The sequence below is a fragment of the Mobula hypostoma genome, chromosome 20 (assembly GCF_963921235.1).
Source record: "Mobula hypostoma chromosome 20, sMobHyp1.1, whole genome shotgun sequence".
NCBI classification, from domain to species: domain Eukaryota; kingdom Metazoa; phylum Chordata; class Chondrichthyes; order Myliobatiformes; family Myliobatidae; genus Mobula; species Mobula hypostoma.
In genome coordinates, this window is record NC_086116.1 from 48,378,667 (window position 1) to 48,396,002 (window position 17,336).

General features: G+C 40.0%; 1 protein-coding gene across 5 annotated transcripts in view; it reads left to right on the plus strand.

Annotated features, from left to right (window-relative positions):
* Nucleotides 1-17,336, plus strand: part of gsap (gamma-secretase activating protein) — a 91,988-nt gene that overhangs the window by 50,362 nt on the left and 24,290 nt on the right. For 4 of the 5 annotated variants that reach the window (XM_063072828.1, XM_063072827.1, XM_063072826.1 and 1 more), the window contains 9 exons: nt 42-134; nt 2,585-2,799; nt 3,918-3,984; nt 4,927-5,009; nt 5,107-5,163; nt 5,948-6,082; nt 10,596-10,651; nt 10,866-10,897; nt 11,264-11,325. In XM_063072828.1, the coding sequence (XP_062928898.1) occupies nt 42-134; nt 2,585-2,799; nt 3,918-3,984; nt 4,927-5,009; nt 5,107-5,163; nt 5,948-6,082; nt 10,596-10,651; nt 10,866-10,897; nt 11,264-11,325 (800 nt within the window). The remainder of the gene's footprint in view (nt 1-41; nt 135-2,584; nt 2,800-3,917; nt 3,985-4,926; nt 5,010-5,106; nt 5,164-5,947; nt 6,083-10,595; nt 10,652-10,865; nt 10,898-11,263; nt 11,326-17,336) is intronic. The other variant, XM_063072829.1, reaches the window with a different exon arrangement.

Sequence of the window (17,336 nt, forward strand, 5' to 3'; positions counted from 1 at the left end):
TCAACATTGAAATAGCAATGCACAATTATTGTTCTTTTCAGGTTATTATGTAGCTGTTTATCTGCCTGGATGTTTTTTACATCTCATTAACGTACAACACCCTCATCTTATTTGCCATAGTCTGTTTCTGTCAGGTAAGTATATGTTTTTTTAAAAACTGAAGTTTGTTTGGTTGATAGTTTTCTAAACTTATAAAGAATCGCTGCCAGTGTCACATGTAGGTAGGTAGGTAACCACAGTTTCACCTAGTTTCCTGAGTTAATGGGACTGAGAAGTTGAAAAGTCCATCTCCTTAGCTCAGGGTAGTTTGGAATGGTAAGCTCGTTACCCTCAATTTCCGACTCCGGGTCTTCCAGATGATTAATGAGTTAGACTTTTTGATGTAAGCGTGTAGTGTTGTGAAGGTGGGTGGTGAAATGTGGATGTGGGTGGGAGGCATGTTGGGAAGGTGGGGAGAATAGGTATTGTTAGTGGAGAAATGGGCAGCCATAAACTCAATGGGAAACGGCTTGTTTTGTGGCATAAGGGCCCATTCCTGATCACCTCCTGAACTGTGGCTTGCCAGGACATTTCAGAAAGGAGTTACATAGATACTAGACTGGTTAGGGGACAGCAGGTTTCTTTTCATGGAACAATAGGGTATTTTTGTGAGTTTATGGTCACTATAGATTATGTCACTTGATTTTTATTGAAGTTTCATTTAGTTTTTTGAATTGCAATTTCCCTGCTGCGTGAGATTCCAAGTTGTATATTCTGACCTATAGACCAACCCTCTTATTTATAGTCTAATAATGTAACCACTATGCTACCAGTGTCAAATTTAACTTCATTACAGCCTTGGTTCAAATATGGATGAAAGATCTGAATTCCAGATGTAAGGCAAGTGTCATTTTTCTTGGCGAGAAGCTCCAGTAGCATTTGGGGTAACTTTACAGAGCATGAGACAAGTATCCACTAATTGCCATCTCATTAATCTCCTTAATCGCTCGTGCCCTTCACCACTGGTGCTTTGGCTGCTTCACATTCCACCTACAATATGCATAGAGTTACTCGAAAAGGTTACTTCTCTGCACCCTCCCCAATCCTCTCACTGTGACCCTCTAGAATGATGGGGGCTGTAGGCTTGGAGCGGGTGCGGGTTGTGGGCCTCCACATGCAAGTTTCTTTCCATCCCGATTACAAACATGACAAGATCTGCTGATGCTGGAACTCCAGAGCAACATGCCCAAAATGCTGGAGGAACTCAGCAGGCCAGGCAGCAACTATGGAAAAGAGTAAACAGTCGACATTTCGGGCTGAGACCCTTCTTCAGGACTGAGAGGGAAGGGGGGAGACGCCTGAATTAAAAGGTGGTGGGGGGGAGGGGAAAGAGGCTAGCTGGAAGGTGATAGGTGAAGCTAAGTGGGTGGGAAAGGGCTGGCATCTCGATTATGCCATTATCGTTAACCTACAGCCAGGTCTAAACCCTGGAACTCCCCATCTATCTGCAGAGTTGGAATGCCTAAATCAGAGGGCGTGCATGGTGTTCTGAAAGCACCACACCAAATCTTTCTAGAAGCAAGTGGGAGTGGGTAATACTGTTCCTGGAAATGATGCTTATATCCTGTAAATATCTGAAAATTGAAAATATTTGATTCTATTTATAATTTAAAGTTACAATAGCTGTAAAGGATGATGCAGAAATTGAACGGTCTTTCAGGAACAAAATTATGATTATGAAGACACGTAGTCCTCTTTTATTGTCATTTAGTAATGCATGCATTAAGAAATGATACATTATTTTCTCTGGTGTGATATCACAAAGCACAGGACAAACCAAGACTGAAAAAACTGACAAAACCACATAATTATAACATATAGTTACAAACAGTGTAACAATACCATAACCTGATAAAGAAGTCCATGAGCACAGTAAAGTTCAAAGTTTCTCAAATGTCCCACATCTCACGCAGACAGGAGAAGGAAGAAAAACTCTCCCTGCCACGTCAACCACAATCCGACTCTTGAGTCATCCGAAAACTTCGAGCTCTGATCAGCTCTCTGACTGAGCGCCATCTCTGTCCAAACGCTTCGACCTCCTTCTCGGTCGCCAATAGTAGGCAAGACCGGGGATTTTGAGGCCTACCCTCTGAAAGACTCCCGACCACACAGTAACGACAACAGCGAACGGGCGTTTCAGAAATTTCTCCAGATGTTCCTCTGTGCTTTCACGTCCATTCTCCATCAAATCAGAATTGTCCACGGCCCCTATTTAACAGATATGATATCATTTTTCACCGGAGGGCTGTGCACACGCAGGCGCGCCGCCATCTTCTCCTCCCGCCACATTAGGAAGCATCTTAACCATAAAAAAGGTAGTAGAAATCTGGACTACTTGCCAATGAATACATTTATGCTGGGTTACTAGGAATGATCAAGTCTGAGTGTTATCAAGGGATATGGAGCAATGGTAGGAATATTTCATTCAACTATGATGTAATTGAAGAACGGAGGGGCTAAGGGATTGATCTAGACAATTCCTGATACTTCCTATTAAATTAAAATGATTTTATTAACACAGTGTAACAAGCGATTTGCTCTTTAGGGGAGGATGCCAAGGTGACGCCCTGGAATCTCCACCGGTATACGTTATTGTCTAACTGGCTGCTGGATTGCCATTTGGGGAAAATCTATAAAGTTGAGCTTAACCCGCTGTTACTGATGCTGTTTATGCGCGGCAGCAAGCTGGGCTGCCATCAACGTGCTGCGATGCACTGTGCAGTCATGTATCTCCAGAATAATTCAGAAGTTGAACCACAGGTACTAGACTAAAGTTGTCATAAGCCAATATGAATGTCTTATTGGTTAACTGTACAATTTCAAAGACTGCGCAAGGAAAGAGACCCAAAAGTACTTGCATAAAGTGGTGAACTTAGTAGCAATTGCTGACACAGTACTTGGAAAAGAATAAACTTAACCACCGACTTTCTGACAGGACATTGTTAGCATCCAGAAACATTGTTCTGGTGTGAAAACTGTATGTCATGAAGTAAACTAAATCTGACAATTTTGCAGATTATTTAGGTTGAAAATCTTGGGAAAGGCAAATGTAAGGTATCTGAACAATTGTAGAATTAACTTGTAATCACCCTGCTTAGTTTTAAAACGGGGCCTTCCTTGCGTCTTCAAATACTTTATACAGGCTGATTTTTAAAAAGGATTGTGTAAGGTGCGAAACTGGTGTTAAAGTGATGTACAGTGCCTTTTTATAACAACATTAAAATGAAAGAAAATAATTCTGAATTACAGAGTAATAAATCCTGGAAAATATAAACCATGAGTTTGAGCCCAGCTGGAACGGTGGGATGGCACACTTTTGCATTTTTAGAAAACAGAGATATTTACGAAAATGGTTCCAGAGATGAGACATTAGAGATGTGGATAGATCACTGATGCTCAGAGAACTTTGATAGAGATGTTTAAATCTTGAGTGTGAATAGGAGTAGACAGAGAAAATGCTTCCAGTAACCAGATTTAATGTGATCAGCACCGGGCAATCCAGTTGCTCTGATTTAAAATACCCTTCCTGCATCATTTAGAAGCTTCCACAGACTTGGGTGAATTAAAGTCGTAGCAGGAAACCATTCAAAGTAGGACAGAAAACCCTCTAGGAGGAATAATGGATTGCGAATAAAAATAATTTGAAGTTGATGAAATTCTGTGAAAGTTATTTTAGAAACATTAATTGTATAGAGAACATAGAAATGATGTTTGAACACTTTCAATGCTGTGCAGAATTTTAAATGCAAGAATTGCCAAAGTAGATTTGCTGGTTTGTGCAAATAATTTAATATAAAATCAATTATGGATTTAAACATTTGGGGAATCCTGGCAAATTTTATCTTGTTTGTGACTTCTGAATTTTTTGTGATGATTAGATTATTCACTGGTTGTGTGATTTGTCTGCCTCTGCCTGTTCTGATCTTGTTCAGGAATTCATCATTGGTAAGCAGCTGCATTCTAAGAATTGTTTTCTTTAGAATTTAGCACCAAATACCAGCTAACCTCAATGACTTCAATGAGATTCTAGATCGAAATCTGTTTTTTTGTTCTCTTTAAAAGAAATAATATAATGTATGTTGGATGAACTACAAAGATAATATCTATGATGAGTGACTTCCAAAATGCTATTTTTCTAATTTTTGTTAAGAGCGTCTGGAACTTGATTAAGAATGGAATTCCAAATACTGCACAGAAACATAATTCCTCATTTTTGAGTGCAAAAGTAATTAAAAATAGGACACATTATTTGTGAGTAGTTCTGGTGTATGCATACGTAAAAATTAAATGCATGTATGCAGTCGAGGAAAGCATTTTACCATAAAACGTAGCATAGTAAAACTTAATTTTCCACAATCGGCTGGGCCATTTTGTAGTAATAGACCAAAGGCAGAACAAAGATTTAAGAATTCCAGTTTACTCATTGAAGTATGACCATGTTGATGTCCTTAATTTGAGTTTATTAAATTTGTAAGCCATAGCACTGTAGAAAATATTCCTTATTCATGTTTTTCCAATATAAATCGTGCAAGTGAGCAGGTGGGAATGGCCCTGGAATAATCATTTCACTCAAATCCATGTGGATAATACTGGAATTGATCCCATGTAATCAATGAATAATTACTTTTCAATGTTGGCTATGTTTGTATCATATTTATATTCTGGAAATAATTCTAAAAATCAGAAAATTGCCTGCTTTTATATTTCACCACATTGATTATTTTGTCTGTAGTCCTGCTATGAAGGAATTTAAGGTGGGGGCTTATATGGGAGGCAGGGTTTGAGGGTCGGCACAACATTGTGGGCCGAAGGGCCTGTACTGTGCTGTACTATTCTATGTTCTATGTTCTATAACTGACATCTACATTCATAACCAATTTATTTTAGGTACTTTATACAGGAAAACAATCTCAGTAACAAATGCCATTGCAAAACTCCTGCCTTACTCATCTTTATTAAACTGGAATGGGGTATGGCTAATCTTACATACATAATTAAAATTGCTTTTTGTAAATATTAATGTACAATTTTATTCTATTTAAACTAAATTAATCTTTCCAACCATAGGAAATACCTGGAGTAACATGCACAACAGAAACTATTTTGCAATCTGTTGGAGGAAAGGTGAGACTATTGTGCTTTGTAGTTTTGTTTTTTACAATTTAATGCATTTTTAAAAAATATTGTATCCTTTTGGAAACCATTGAGTTTTCTCTGAGCTGTAGTAAATACTCAGAGGCTTCTAAAAGTAATTTTGTCCTGGGGCTTATTTCAATAAATTATATTATTGGAGTTTTTTTAGAATGCATGGGAATCAATAGCAAGGGTATTAATAAATTCAGCGAAACACCAAATTCTTCAGGCAGCACATTTAGTGTGCAGTCTGCCCAACAGATAAATTGATTTATTTTCTGTGTTAGGTTCCAGGGATTCATGAACCACAGTTTGAAAACTATGTAGTTTATGAAGGAGGCTGTTTATGACTTAATGTTCATATTACTGAACTGTGATTCACTTTTAATGTTTTGTCTGTTAGACTAATTATTCTCTTCTCTTTCCTTTATTCCATCACATCAAATGTCATGTCTACATTTACTGAAAGTAGCTAGGTGATCTTAAGATTTCACGATAGCACAACTGCAGGGAAAATGTTTGTTTCACTGTCATCTTAGATTTAAGTGATGTGATATGCACCTCCTTTTTGTAAGACAACCTGTTATTAAGCTTTTGGCCTAATGACTCAGATGTGACTTTGCATCATATTTTATGCGATAGTTCCTTTGTGAATTCCTTTGAGATAGTTTACCATAGTGAATGCTCTGTTTAATTGTAGGTACTTATTATTGCCATTCTGAAGTTAAGAAATATATTTGATAGTTTAATTCTTCTAGTTTGCTTCCTTTTCAAGGTTTGTTATTGTAAAAGTTTCTGGGAAGAGGTGAATAGGAATGTGGAATCTCTGAAGAATTTAGAAAGTTTTCACAATGCATTATACACAAACAGATATTTGAGGAGAATACAATCAGAACTATTTTCAGAAATGGTAAGGGGATTTTGGTGAGTATTCATAGTTTATGTAGCCAGGAGTGAACTTAAACTTGGTTGGATATTGTTTGTACATAACATTCAGTTTTAATAAAATTTTTAAAAATATGATGTTTGCATTAGGAGCATATATTATTTTTCAATTGTTTTATTTAAAAACTAGTAAAGTAAGGTTAGTGATTTGAAGAAAGTAAAATATTGGCCCTATAAAAATGCCAGACTTTTGTGTACAGTGGTGATTGTTGGAACCCCCATTCCACCCTACATTGGATATTTATTGGATAAACCGAATTCTACATTTTCCCCTCCCACGCAATCCATCAATCAAGATCAAGGACTAGTTCTAAGCAATAACAATGACTGCGAGGTCTATCACACAGCATCCTCTCTATATTTTATGTCCTCTGATAACAATTTTCTCCAGAATCAGAGTCGACCTTTTGAATACTAGCAATAAATTAGCATATGCTGAGTGAGCTGACTAAAAGTTAAAGGAGAGGTTCTGGTATCTGACCTAGTTCTGTGGGTACGTTTGAGTGCTCCCAGTTTTTAACAGGCACATAATAAATTTGTTGGGAACTTCTACCGTTTCTTAGTTGAAAATATATTTTCTGAAGTTACGGCAAAGTCCCCATTGTGTCCATTCTGTAGCTAGTGTCCATTTTTAGCAGGCACGACTTCCTTCACTCAGTCTATAGTCACAAATAAATATTTAGCTGCCGCCTGACCTGCTGAGTTCCTCCAGCATTTTGTATGTTTTGCTTAAAACTTTTGCATTCCTTTTGCATGGGCACTGTGTAAAGGACAGACACGGATTAGTTAGGAATATTAAGTAATAAAATGTTAACTGTTATTGTATATGTTTTGGCTGGTAAACCTGATTTTAGACCATAACAGTTCAGATCAGCATGAGGCCATTCAGCCCAATAAGTCTGCTCCACTATTCAATCATGGCTGATCTATTTTACCTCTCAACCCATTCTCCTGCCTTCTCTCCATAACCTTTCACGCCCCGACTAATCAAGTCAGTATCAACCTCCGCCTTAAATGTACCCAGTGACCAGGGCCTCCATAGCCACCTGTGGCAGTGGATTCCACAGATTCACAAATCTCTGGCTGAAGAAGTTGCTGCTCATCTCCATTCTAAATGGTTGTCCCTTTATTCTGAAGCTGTGCACTTTGTTCCTCAACTCCCCCAATATCGGAAATATCCTCTCCACATCCACTTTATCATGGAATTTCAACATCTGGTGGGTTTCAATGAGATCCCCTCTCCTTCTAAATTCCAGTATAGGCCCAGAGCCATCAAACGCAATTTGTATGACAAGCCTTTCATTCCCAGAATCATTCTGATGAACCACTTCTGAACCCTCTCCAATGTCAGCACATCCCTTCTTAGATAAGGGGCCCCAAACCGCTTACAATACTCCAAGTGAGGCCTCACCAGTGCCTTATAGAGCCTCAACATTATATCTTTGCTTTTATATACTAGTTCTCTCAAAATGAATATTAACATTGCATTTGCCTTTCTCACCATGACTCAACCTGTAAATGAACCTTTAGTGAATCCTGCAAAAGGACTCACAAATCCTTTTGCACCTCGTATTTTTGAATTTTCTGCCTGTTTAGAAAATAGTCTACACTTTAGTTCCTTCTGCCAAAGTGCATGACTTCCCGACACTGTATTCTATCTGCTGCTTGTTTGCCCATTCTCCTCATCTGTCTAAGTCCTTTTGCAGCCCCCCACTTCCTCAGCACTACCTACCCCTCCACCTGTCTTCATATTGTCCGCAAACCTGACCACAAAGCCATCAATTCTGTCACATAAATCACTGTTACGTAATGTAAAAAGAAGCATTCCCAACAAAGCCCTGGGAAACACCACTGGCCAGAGGCAGCCAACCAGAAAAGGCTTGCTTTATACCCATTATTTGCCTCCTGCCAACCAGCCAATCCTCTGTCCATGCTAATGTCTTTCCTGTAATGCCACAGGCTCTTATTTTGTTAAACAACCTCGTGCGGCAGCTTGTCAAAGGCCTTCTGAAAATCCAAGGACGTAACATCCACTGACTCTCTTTTGTCTATCCTGCTTGTTATTTTTTTTTAGACTAGATTATGAGGACACTCAGTCCTCATTTATTGTCATTTAGAAATGCATGCATTAAAAAATGATACAACGTTCCTCCAGAATGATATCACAAGAAAACACAGGACAAACCAAGACTAAAACTGACAAAACCACATAATTATAACATATAGTTACAACAGTCCAAAGCAATACCATAATTTGATAAAGAGCAGACCATGGGCACGGTAAAAAAAGGTCTCAAAGTCCCGATAGACTCATCATCCCACGCAGGTGGCAGAAAGGAGGAACTCTCCCTGCCATGAACCTCCAAGCGCCGCCAACTTGCCGATGCAGCACCATTAGAAACACCCGACCGCAGCGGACTCTGAGTCTGTCCAAAAACTTTGAGCCTCCGACCAGCCCCTCCAACACAGCCTCTCCGAGCACCATCCTCTGCCGAGCGCTTCGACTCCGCTCCGGCCACCAAGCAACAAGCAAAGCCGAGGACTCGGGGCCTTCTCCTCCTGGAGATTCTGGACCACACAGTAGCAGCAGCAGTGAAGCAGGCATTTCAGAAGTTTCTCTAGATGTTCCTCCATGCTCTCACGTCCGTCTCCATCAAATCAGGATTGTGCATGGCACCCTACTTGACAAACAACAGACATCACCACCAGAATGGCTGCTGCCAGCTGCATTGCGCCGCCATCTTCTCCTCCCGCAGGAATTACAAAGAATTACAACAGATTTGTCAGGCAAAATTTCCCTTTGAGGAAACCATGTTCACCTTGGCCTATTTTATCAAATGCCTCCAAGTACTTCAAGACCTCATCCTTAACAATTGACTCCAATATCTTCCCAACCACTGAGGTCAGGCTAACTGGCCTATAATTTCCTTTTTACTGCCTCCCTTGCCAATTTCATTTAAACCCTCCCCAGAAGCTCTATCACATCTACCAGCAAGGATTTTAGTCCCCCTCAAGTTCAGGTACCTTGCCCCATTTGTATAGTTGTACCTTCCCCAGAAGAAATCCCAGTGAACCAGAAATCTGAAGTTCTGCCCCTTGCACCAATTCCTCAGCCATGCATTTATTCGCTGAAACAGCCTATGCTTACCGTCACCAGTGCATGGCACAGGAAGCAATCCAGAGATTACTACCCTGAAGGTCCTGCTTTTCAGCTTTCTACCTTACTCCCTAAATTCTCTCTTCAGGACCACCTCCTTTTTCCTACCTATGTCATTGGTGCCAATATGTACCATGACTTCTGGCTGCTCACCCACCCCCTTTAGAATGCCGAGGACTTGATCTGATACTTCCCTGATCCTGGCACCTGCGAGGCAACATACCCATCTGTGTGTCTCTTTTATGTCTACAAAATCTTGGGTGTACTCCTTTACTATGGAATCTTATCAGTCCTGCCTCCCACCCCCCTTCCATTCTGACCCACAGCAGCAGACTCAGTGCCAGAGACCTGATCATTGTGGCTCTCCCCAGTAGGTTGTCTCCCTCAACAGTATCGAAAATGGTGTACTTGTCATTGAGGGAACTGCCACAGGAGTACGCTCCACAGGCTGCCCATTTCGCTTTCCCTCCCCTGACGGTCACCCAAGTACTTCCCTTCTGCAACCTCGGTGGTGACTGTATCCCCGTAGCTCCTATCTATCACCTCCTCAGTCTCCCACATGAGCTGAAGATCAGTTCCAGCCCCTTAACACGGTCTCTGAGAAGCTGCAGCTCGGTGCACCTGGTGCAGATGTGGTTATTAGGGAGGCTGGAGGTCACATCTCACACACACAACACAACACACCCCCGTGGAGCCATTCTCACTGCACTATCTGACGAAGAATGCAGAAGAAGAAACGTACCACACCCAGGCCTGTTGAACCAAAGCCTCCCCGCTCCAACAGTGGCCACTCCGGTTGTCCCGACCTTATTTTTATTTTCCCTTGCTAAGGAATCGCGATTCAACTAGGCCGCCAGAAAAAGCTGGTGGCCCATGAATGCTCCTTTTCAAATCTCTCGCCCTGACCTGTATGTAGTCTGCTCTTTCGATTCGATTGGGTTGCCAGAAAAAGCCGAAAGCCTTTGAACGCTCCTTTTTAAATCTCTCGCCTTGACCTGTGTGTAACCTCCTCTCTCAATGTGATTGGGCCGCAAGGGGGAGAAAATGACAAGCCATTCAATGACCCTCACAGGACCAAGGAAATCTTATTCGGGCAGTTCTTTTGGGGAAAAAATGTCCATTTATTTAAGCCTACCCTATTAAATAAGGAAACACAATTTGGATATCATTTACGCTGGTGCATTTAAAACATCACTCTTTATCTCCAATGCTTTAGATATCGATCGGCTGAAGAGTTATAACCCAAGTTTATAGTGCTCCTAGTTTATTGTTGAAGAGTTGTTTTAATTTGCCTTCTAAAGTCCTTTTTGAATTATTTTAGCGCAAGGATGCAAGAGCAATCAAACATTTCAGAAGTCTATTGGAAAATGCCAAAACGTGAGTGAATTTTTAACATTTTAGCAATATTCTTGAGGAATTTATTATCATAGTTATTTTTTGCTGATGGAAGACCTGCAGAAAGACTGAGAAAATGCATAATAATGTAACATATAAATGGGAAAACTTTCATGCCAATCCATTTATCAAAGTATTTTATCTAATTGACCAAACTATTTAAGGATGCATTAAGTTCTTGTTTATCTTTGTACAGGATTCTTTCAAAAGTGGATACGTGGTCCCAAGGTAAGAAAAGATGAAGACATTTCACATGTTTAGAGATGATCTACTGTTGATGGGGTTGCAATTTCATATTTCCAGTATAACTGAAGTAAGCAGCAATTGCCTTTTTAGAAAAGGGAAGTGTGGAACTTTCAATCATAGGTGAGATGTCCATATTATAGCTGGATATAAAGTCCTTTCTCTTTTGATCAGATTTTAGTGATGTGTCGAGGGGAATTTTCCTTTTGGATTTTCACAATGAGCATATCAAATGAAGGCCAGGAATTTGACTTGATAGAAATTAATTTAGGGAGAAAAATATGTTTCCGTTTTTCCAAGTGTCAACAAACCTAGTAAATGCTTGCTTCATGTTTTTAAATTTGACAACAGGGCACCAAGTGGTTCCTTTCTTTCAAGAAGAAGACTGCCAGCAGATGGCGCTAATAGGCTTGGTAAGGAATTCAGGTGGCCTGTTCTGTATTGTTTCGTGGAATACTAAAGAAAACAAAAATAAAAATGAATCAAGCATCTTAGTTTATTAATTTTTCAGTTTAGTTTTGTTAAAAGACCCACACCAGATATCATTCTGCAGAATAACACTCTCTGGAATTCAGAAGAATGAGAGGGGATCTTATAGAAACATTCAAAATTTTGAAAGGGATGGATAAGATAGTAGAAAAGTTGTTTCTAGTGGTTGGTGAGACTAGAACTAGGGGACATTGCCTCAAGATTCAGGGGAGAAGATTTAGGATGGAGTTGAGGAGAAACTGTTTTTCCCAGAGAGTGGTGAATCTGTGAAATTCTCTGCCCAGGGGAGCAGTTGAGGCTTCTTCACTAAATATATTTAAGATACAGTTAGATAGATTTTTACATGGTGGGGGAATTAAGGGTTATGGGGAAAAGACAGGTAGATGGAGCTGAGCTTACGGACAGATCAGCCATGATCTTATTGAATGGTGGGACAGGCTCGATGGGCCAGATGGCCTACTCCTGCTCCTATTTTTTATGTTCTTATGTGAATTTCATGTATTAAAGTTCAACATAATTAACTTCAGAAGTGGAAGATTCCATGAATATCAGTTGAACAGATTTAAGCACATGTGATCAAGAACTCCCACTAATTAAGGTCAATGTAAATAGTTTTCAAAGGAGTGTACCATTCCCTTTTCTCAGTGCAGCATGTGACACAGTGTGACATACTGAGCTTCTTGTTGAAACGTAAATTGTCTCTTCACGCACTACTGATGTTACTGAGTTACTGCTCCATGACATACAAGAAAGCAAGAGCATAAATGCTTAGGGGAATCAAAAGAATCGGGTTATGTCAAGCATCTGGCCCAAAGTAATTTTGTTCAGCTTATACATTAGTAACCCAGCAGCAATTCAGTGAGAAAAGTTCAACTGCTACGACTTCCTGCAAACTAGAAAGACCCTAACTGATGTGTGTTTCACCATATGAAGCTTCTGACCCAGCTTTACGACATACATTCCACCTCCAGGTGCCATTGCTAGCACTGAATTGAAAGTCACCATGAATGGATGGAGACTGATGGATAATGGACACACTGCCCTGACTAATTACTAACTGAGCAGGATAGCAAAGGTCAAACCAAACAATAAGTTTCGCTGTGACCCGCCAGGCTCCTCGTGGTGAGTGACTGACACAACTGATTGGACCTCAGCCATTACCAGTTTGTACACAATAATTGAGTACATTGACATACTCAACTCAGACACCCAGTTTCATTCAATGATGTTCTTCTCTGATGCACTCCAGCCATTTCACCTTTCACAGCTGCCACCTCTGAATCATGATGCTCTCTCTCATATTAATAGAGGGATTTTAACAAACGTTGGAATTAGAATTGGTTCATTATTGTCACATATACTGAGATACAGTGAAGAACTTGCTTTGTACGTTCTTCTTTAAAGTTCAAAGTACATTTATTATACCTCCCAAGGCGCAAATCCATGGTCTCACGAGACTAACGGATGCCTATAAAAAAATAAACATTTATTATCAAAATATGTGTGCAGTATGCAACCCTGCGATTTGTCTTCCCACAGACAGCCACGAAACAAGGAAACACCATGGAGCCCATTCAAAGAAAACATTAAACACCCAACACGCAAAAAAAAGAACAAATCTCGCTAACAGCAAACAATAAGTGAAAAACGCAGAATTAAAACATCAAAGCACAGAGTCATTGAAACAGTCTCGGAATGTTCATTTTAATTCACCTCATTTCAATTTCACATTATGTTGTTCGTTGATCTTACTGATCTGATCACTAAAGAATGCGTCGAGGTCGAACAAGGTAGGACAATAATCACGCAGAATAATGTGTAACAGCTGCAGAGCGCAGAACAGGTAAACAATAAGGTGCAAGGTCACAATCAGGTAGTACATGAAGTGAAGATTCCATCTTATCATACTAGGAACAGGTTATGACAATAGTCTTAGAACAATGGGGTAGGAGCTGTTCTTAAGCCTGATGGTAGGTACTTGCAGGCTTTTGTATCTTTTTCCTGATGGGAGGGTGGAAAAGAGAGGATGTGTGGGATGGGTGGGTCTTTGATGATGCTGACTACCTTCCTGAGAGAGCAGGCAGTGTAGACAGAATCCATGGGGTGGGGGGAGGGTGCAGGTTTCTCTGATGTGCTGAGCTGTGTCTGTAACTCTCTGCAGTTTCTTGCGGACGTGTGTACAGCCTATGCCATACCAAGCCATGATGCATCCAGAAAGGACGCTTTCTATAGGGCATCAGTAAAAATCGGTAAGGGTTGATGGGAGCATGCCGGATTGCATTCCCCTCCTGAGGAAGTGGAGGCATTGGGTGAACTTTCTTGGCTGTGGCATCAACATGGTTGGACGGTGGTGATGTTCACTCCGAGGAATTTGAGTCTCTCGATCCTCTCCTCTGCACCTCAGTACTGTTGATTTTAAAAAAAGAGCATGTGTACTGCCCCACTTCCTGAAGTCAATGACCAGCTTAGGTGTTTTGCTGATTTTGAGGGAAAGATTGTTGTCATGACAGCAAACAAACTGCCACCTCAACTCTACCTTTTTTGAATTACCTTGTTTAGTTCCATGCCTTGCATCACAACACTCTATGTGGTTGATGTTGTGATGTTGTTTTGCCAGAACTTTAACAAAGGAAACCCTGTACCAGGAGAGTGATATCTGATATCAGCCACCGTATAGTTCCCTGTCACAGAACCAAATGCTTGCCTGTTTGGAGTAAATCTGCCACATTTTCTGTGAACTGCTTGAATCATTTGCAAACTAGGCACGGCAATCATTATTGTGTGGTAAGGTGGGGAGGGTGGTCTCTGGTAATCCTGACCAAACTTTGACACACACTAGGAATAAATACCAGCTGTCCAAACTGAATGGAAGGCTTTGTAAACAATACCTAATGATTATGAATGTAGTTGTTCAAATATATATCAATAACAAAGATAATTTATGTATTTGAACTTGGTCACATTACACTACAACTTGGTTGACCTTCTGTCTCCTTCACTATCTCCTTCTAAATTTATGGTTTTATTTTAAGGTAACAATATTAAAAAATTATTATTATAACTGAAACACATCAATATCTGCTTTTGATTATCAGATTAATTTTAAACCCCTGCTCCAGTACAGGTGGTCACAAACTTTTTGCAGAGTTACATATATTCATGGGTGTAGCTAAGAGTTTCACTGATACAAAATCTTTTGATTTCATGCAAGATTACAGGAATTGCAGGTGTTTTGGTTAGAGTAGTTCTAATATTTTGTTAATTCACTGCAATATTATTATGTGCATATGCAAGTACAATCCTAATATATAAAATACTTAGTGATCATCTGTCCATTTAAAACTAGAAATAATTACCATTTTACATTAGCATCAAAGTGTTTCCAAACATATTTATTTTGTGCAAAATGCTGTACTTATTCACCCAATCATCCTTCACTGTTAAATGGAAGAGTATGTTATTTTTCATAGCAAATACATAGGTAAATAGCATTTATATTGGATTGTTGAGTTTGTTAGCTAGGGAATTCTGAATTAGGAGTTCTGCTCCCTTTGTTTCCCAGATGATCACATCATGGAGGAATTGGTGCCAAGAAGCTTTGGCCTTTTTCAAGTCTGTGTGTTTGCTTGCTTTAGATTCAGAGAGACCTTGTGACGTGGGAGGAGGCTGTTTGGCATCTGCTGTCACTGTGTTCAGGGCCAAGCAGATCAGATCTCCACAGTTATTTATCTAACTACTTTTTAAATGTGAAGAGGATTTCTGTATCTATCTTCACCACCCCTTCAGGGACTGAGTGCCAGAACCTTGCATCTCCAGAGGAAAAATAATTTTCTCATTTTCCCTTCTACCAATTAATTTAAATACACGCCCTTGTTTTCAACCACTTTTGATTCCCTCATAATTGCATTATTCTGGATTAAGTCCCCATTGGCTTTTTCTTTTCAAATGAAAAATAACTTAGGTTTTTTTTGTATGCAGTTGCATCCAAGAATTCAGGATTGAAGATTGTTTAATGTTAGTTCCAGTGCACAAGAGTAAAGGAGAACGAAATGATTGTTACTCCAGCTCCAGTGCAGTGTATCACAGTTTAGTGTAATTGCATCTTTTCCTGAAACGCAATGACTAACTGTATCTGCAGCAGTCAGAATGAGGCATCATCAGGGTCTCAGCATAACCTGCCAGTTCTTAATCTTTGCTTAATAAATGAAAGCATTCACTGAGTCATTTTCATCATTTTATTGACATCTGCTTCTTTTATACATCTATAGATTAAAACTCCAAGGTCTCTGCTGTTTCATACCACTTGATATCCATATATTTATTGTGACATACTCCCTTGTTTGTTTATTTCAGATGGAATCCAAAAATGTATTCTGTCTGGAACAAGCTCCCTGTGTTGGTTTTCTATGCAACTGATCAGGCCATCATATCTTCTGCTCTAAAGCTTTCCTTCTCACTGTCAACCACACAGTGATTGTTTTTGTTTTAATTATCTGCAGACTTCTTTATCATTCTCCTTCATTCCGGCCTTGGTCATTAATGTATATTTCAAAGCAAAGTCAGGGGGAACTAAATAAGCTGTGTGGAACCCCAGTGTCAACGGTTTTTGTGTTTCCAAAATGTCCATTAACCAATTTTTTGATTGAATTTACTACTTTCTCTAGGATCCTATAGCCTTTTTATATTTTTGTCCATCTTGCCATGTGGGATCTTCTCAGAGGGGGAGCATCAATCACCTTAATCCCATTTTCCCTGCACTCTACAAACTATCAGCATCTGAAGTTGAACCCAAGTCTGTAGCTTTACAAGCTGCACCATTTTGCCACTTCATATCACTTGACAGGCTAGTTTAAAACCTGCCCTGTCATACCAACTAACCTGCTTAAGAGGATCTTCATTGCAGCCTTATTAAGATCCACCTCCTCTGAACTACGATGGTCCTACCTTCCCCAGAAATGGCTGAGATCCCAAGAATCCCTCCCTCCTGCCCCGTTCTCTCCAGCTACACATTTAACAGCAAAATACCCCTTTTATATTTGTTCAAGGTATCAAGGACAAACTGAAAATTAGTATCTTTGAGGTCCTATTTGATTTCTAATCTATCCCCCTTAGTATCTGCACGCTCCTTTCCCCAGCAACCTTGTCCAGGTTTCAGGCTTTATCAGCATAAACTATTCCATAAAGAATAGGAGAACAGAAGGATCCAGAGCATATGTGCACGGCAGATTGAGAAAACAGTATTTTTAAAATAAAGTATATAGAATTCCAAAAGACCATAAGATATAGGGGCAGAATTAGGCCATTCAGTCCATCAAGTCTGCTCCACCATTCCATCATGGCAGATTTATGCTCCCTCTCAACCCCATTCTCCTGTATTCTCTGTAACCTCACTAATCAAGAACCTATCAGCCTCCACTTTAAATATGGCCTATCAACTGGCCTCCACAGCTGTCTGTGGCAGTGAATTCCACAGATTCGCCCCCTCCTGGCTAAAGAAATACCTCATCTCTGTTCTAAAGCGACATCCCTCTATTCTGAGGCTGTGTCCCCTGGTCCTAGACTTCCCCACTATAAGAAACATCCTCTCCATGTCCACTCTATCTAGGCTTTACAATATTCAGTAGGTTTTGATGAGATCCCCACCTCATTCTTCTAAATTCCAGCGAGAACAGGCTCAGCGCCATCAAACCCTCTTCATTCCTGGATTCAATCTCTTGGATGTTCTCTGGGGCCTCTCCAATGCCAGCTCATCCTACTCCAACTGCAGTCTGACCAATGCCTTACAAAGCCTCGGCATTTCACCCTTACTTTTATATTCTAGTCCTCTCAAAATGAATGCTAACATTGCATTCATCTTCTTTAGCACCAGCACATCCTGAAGGTTAACCTTTAGGGAATTCTGCAGGACGATTCTCATCTCCCTTTGTACCTCTGA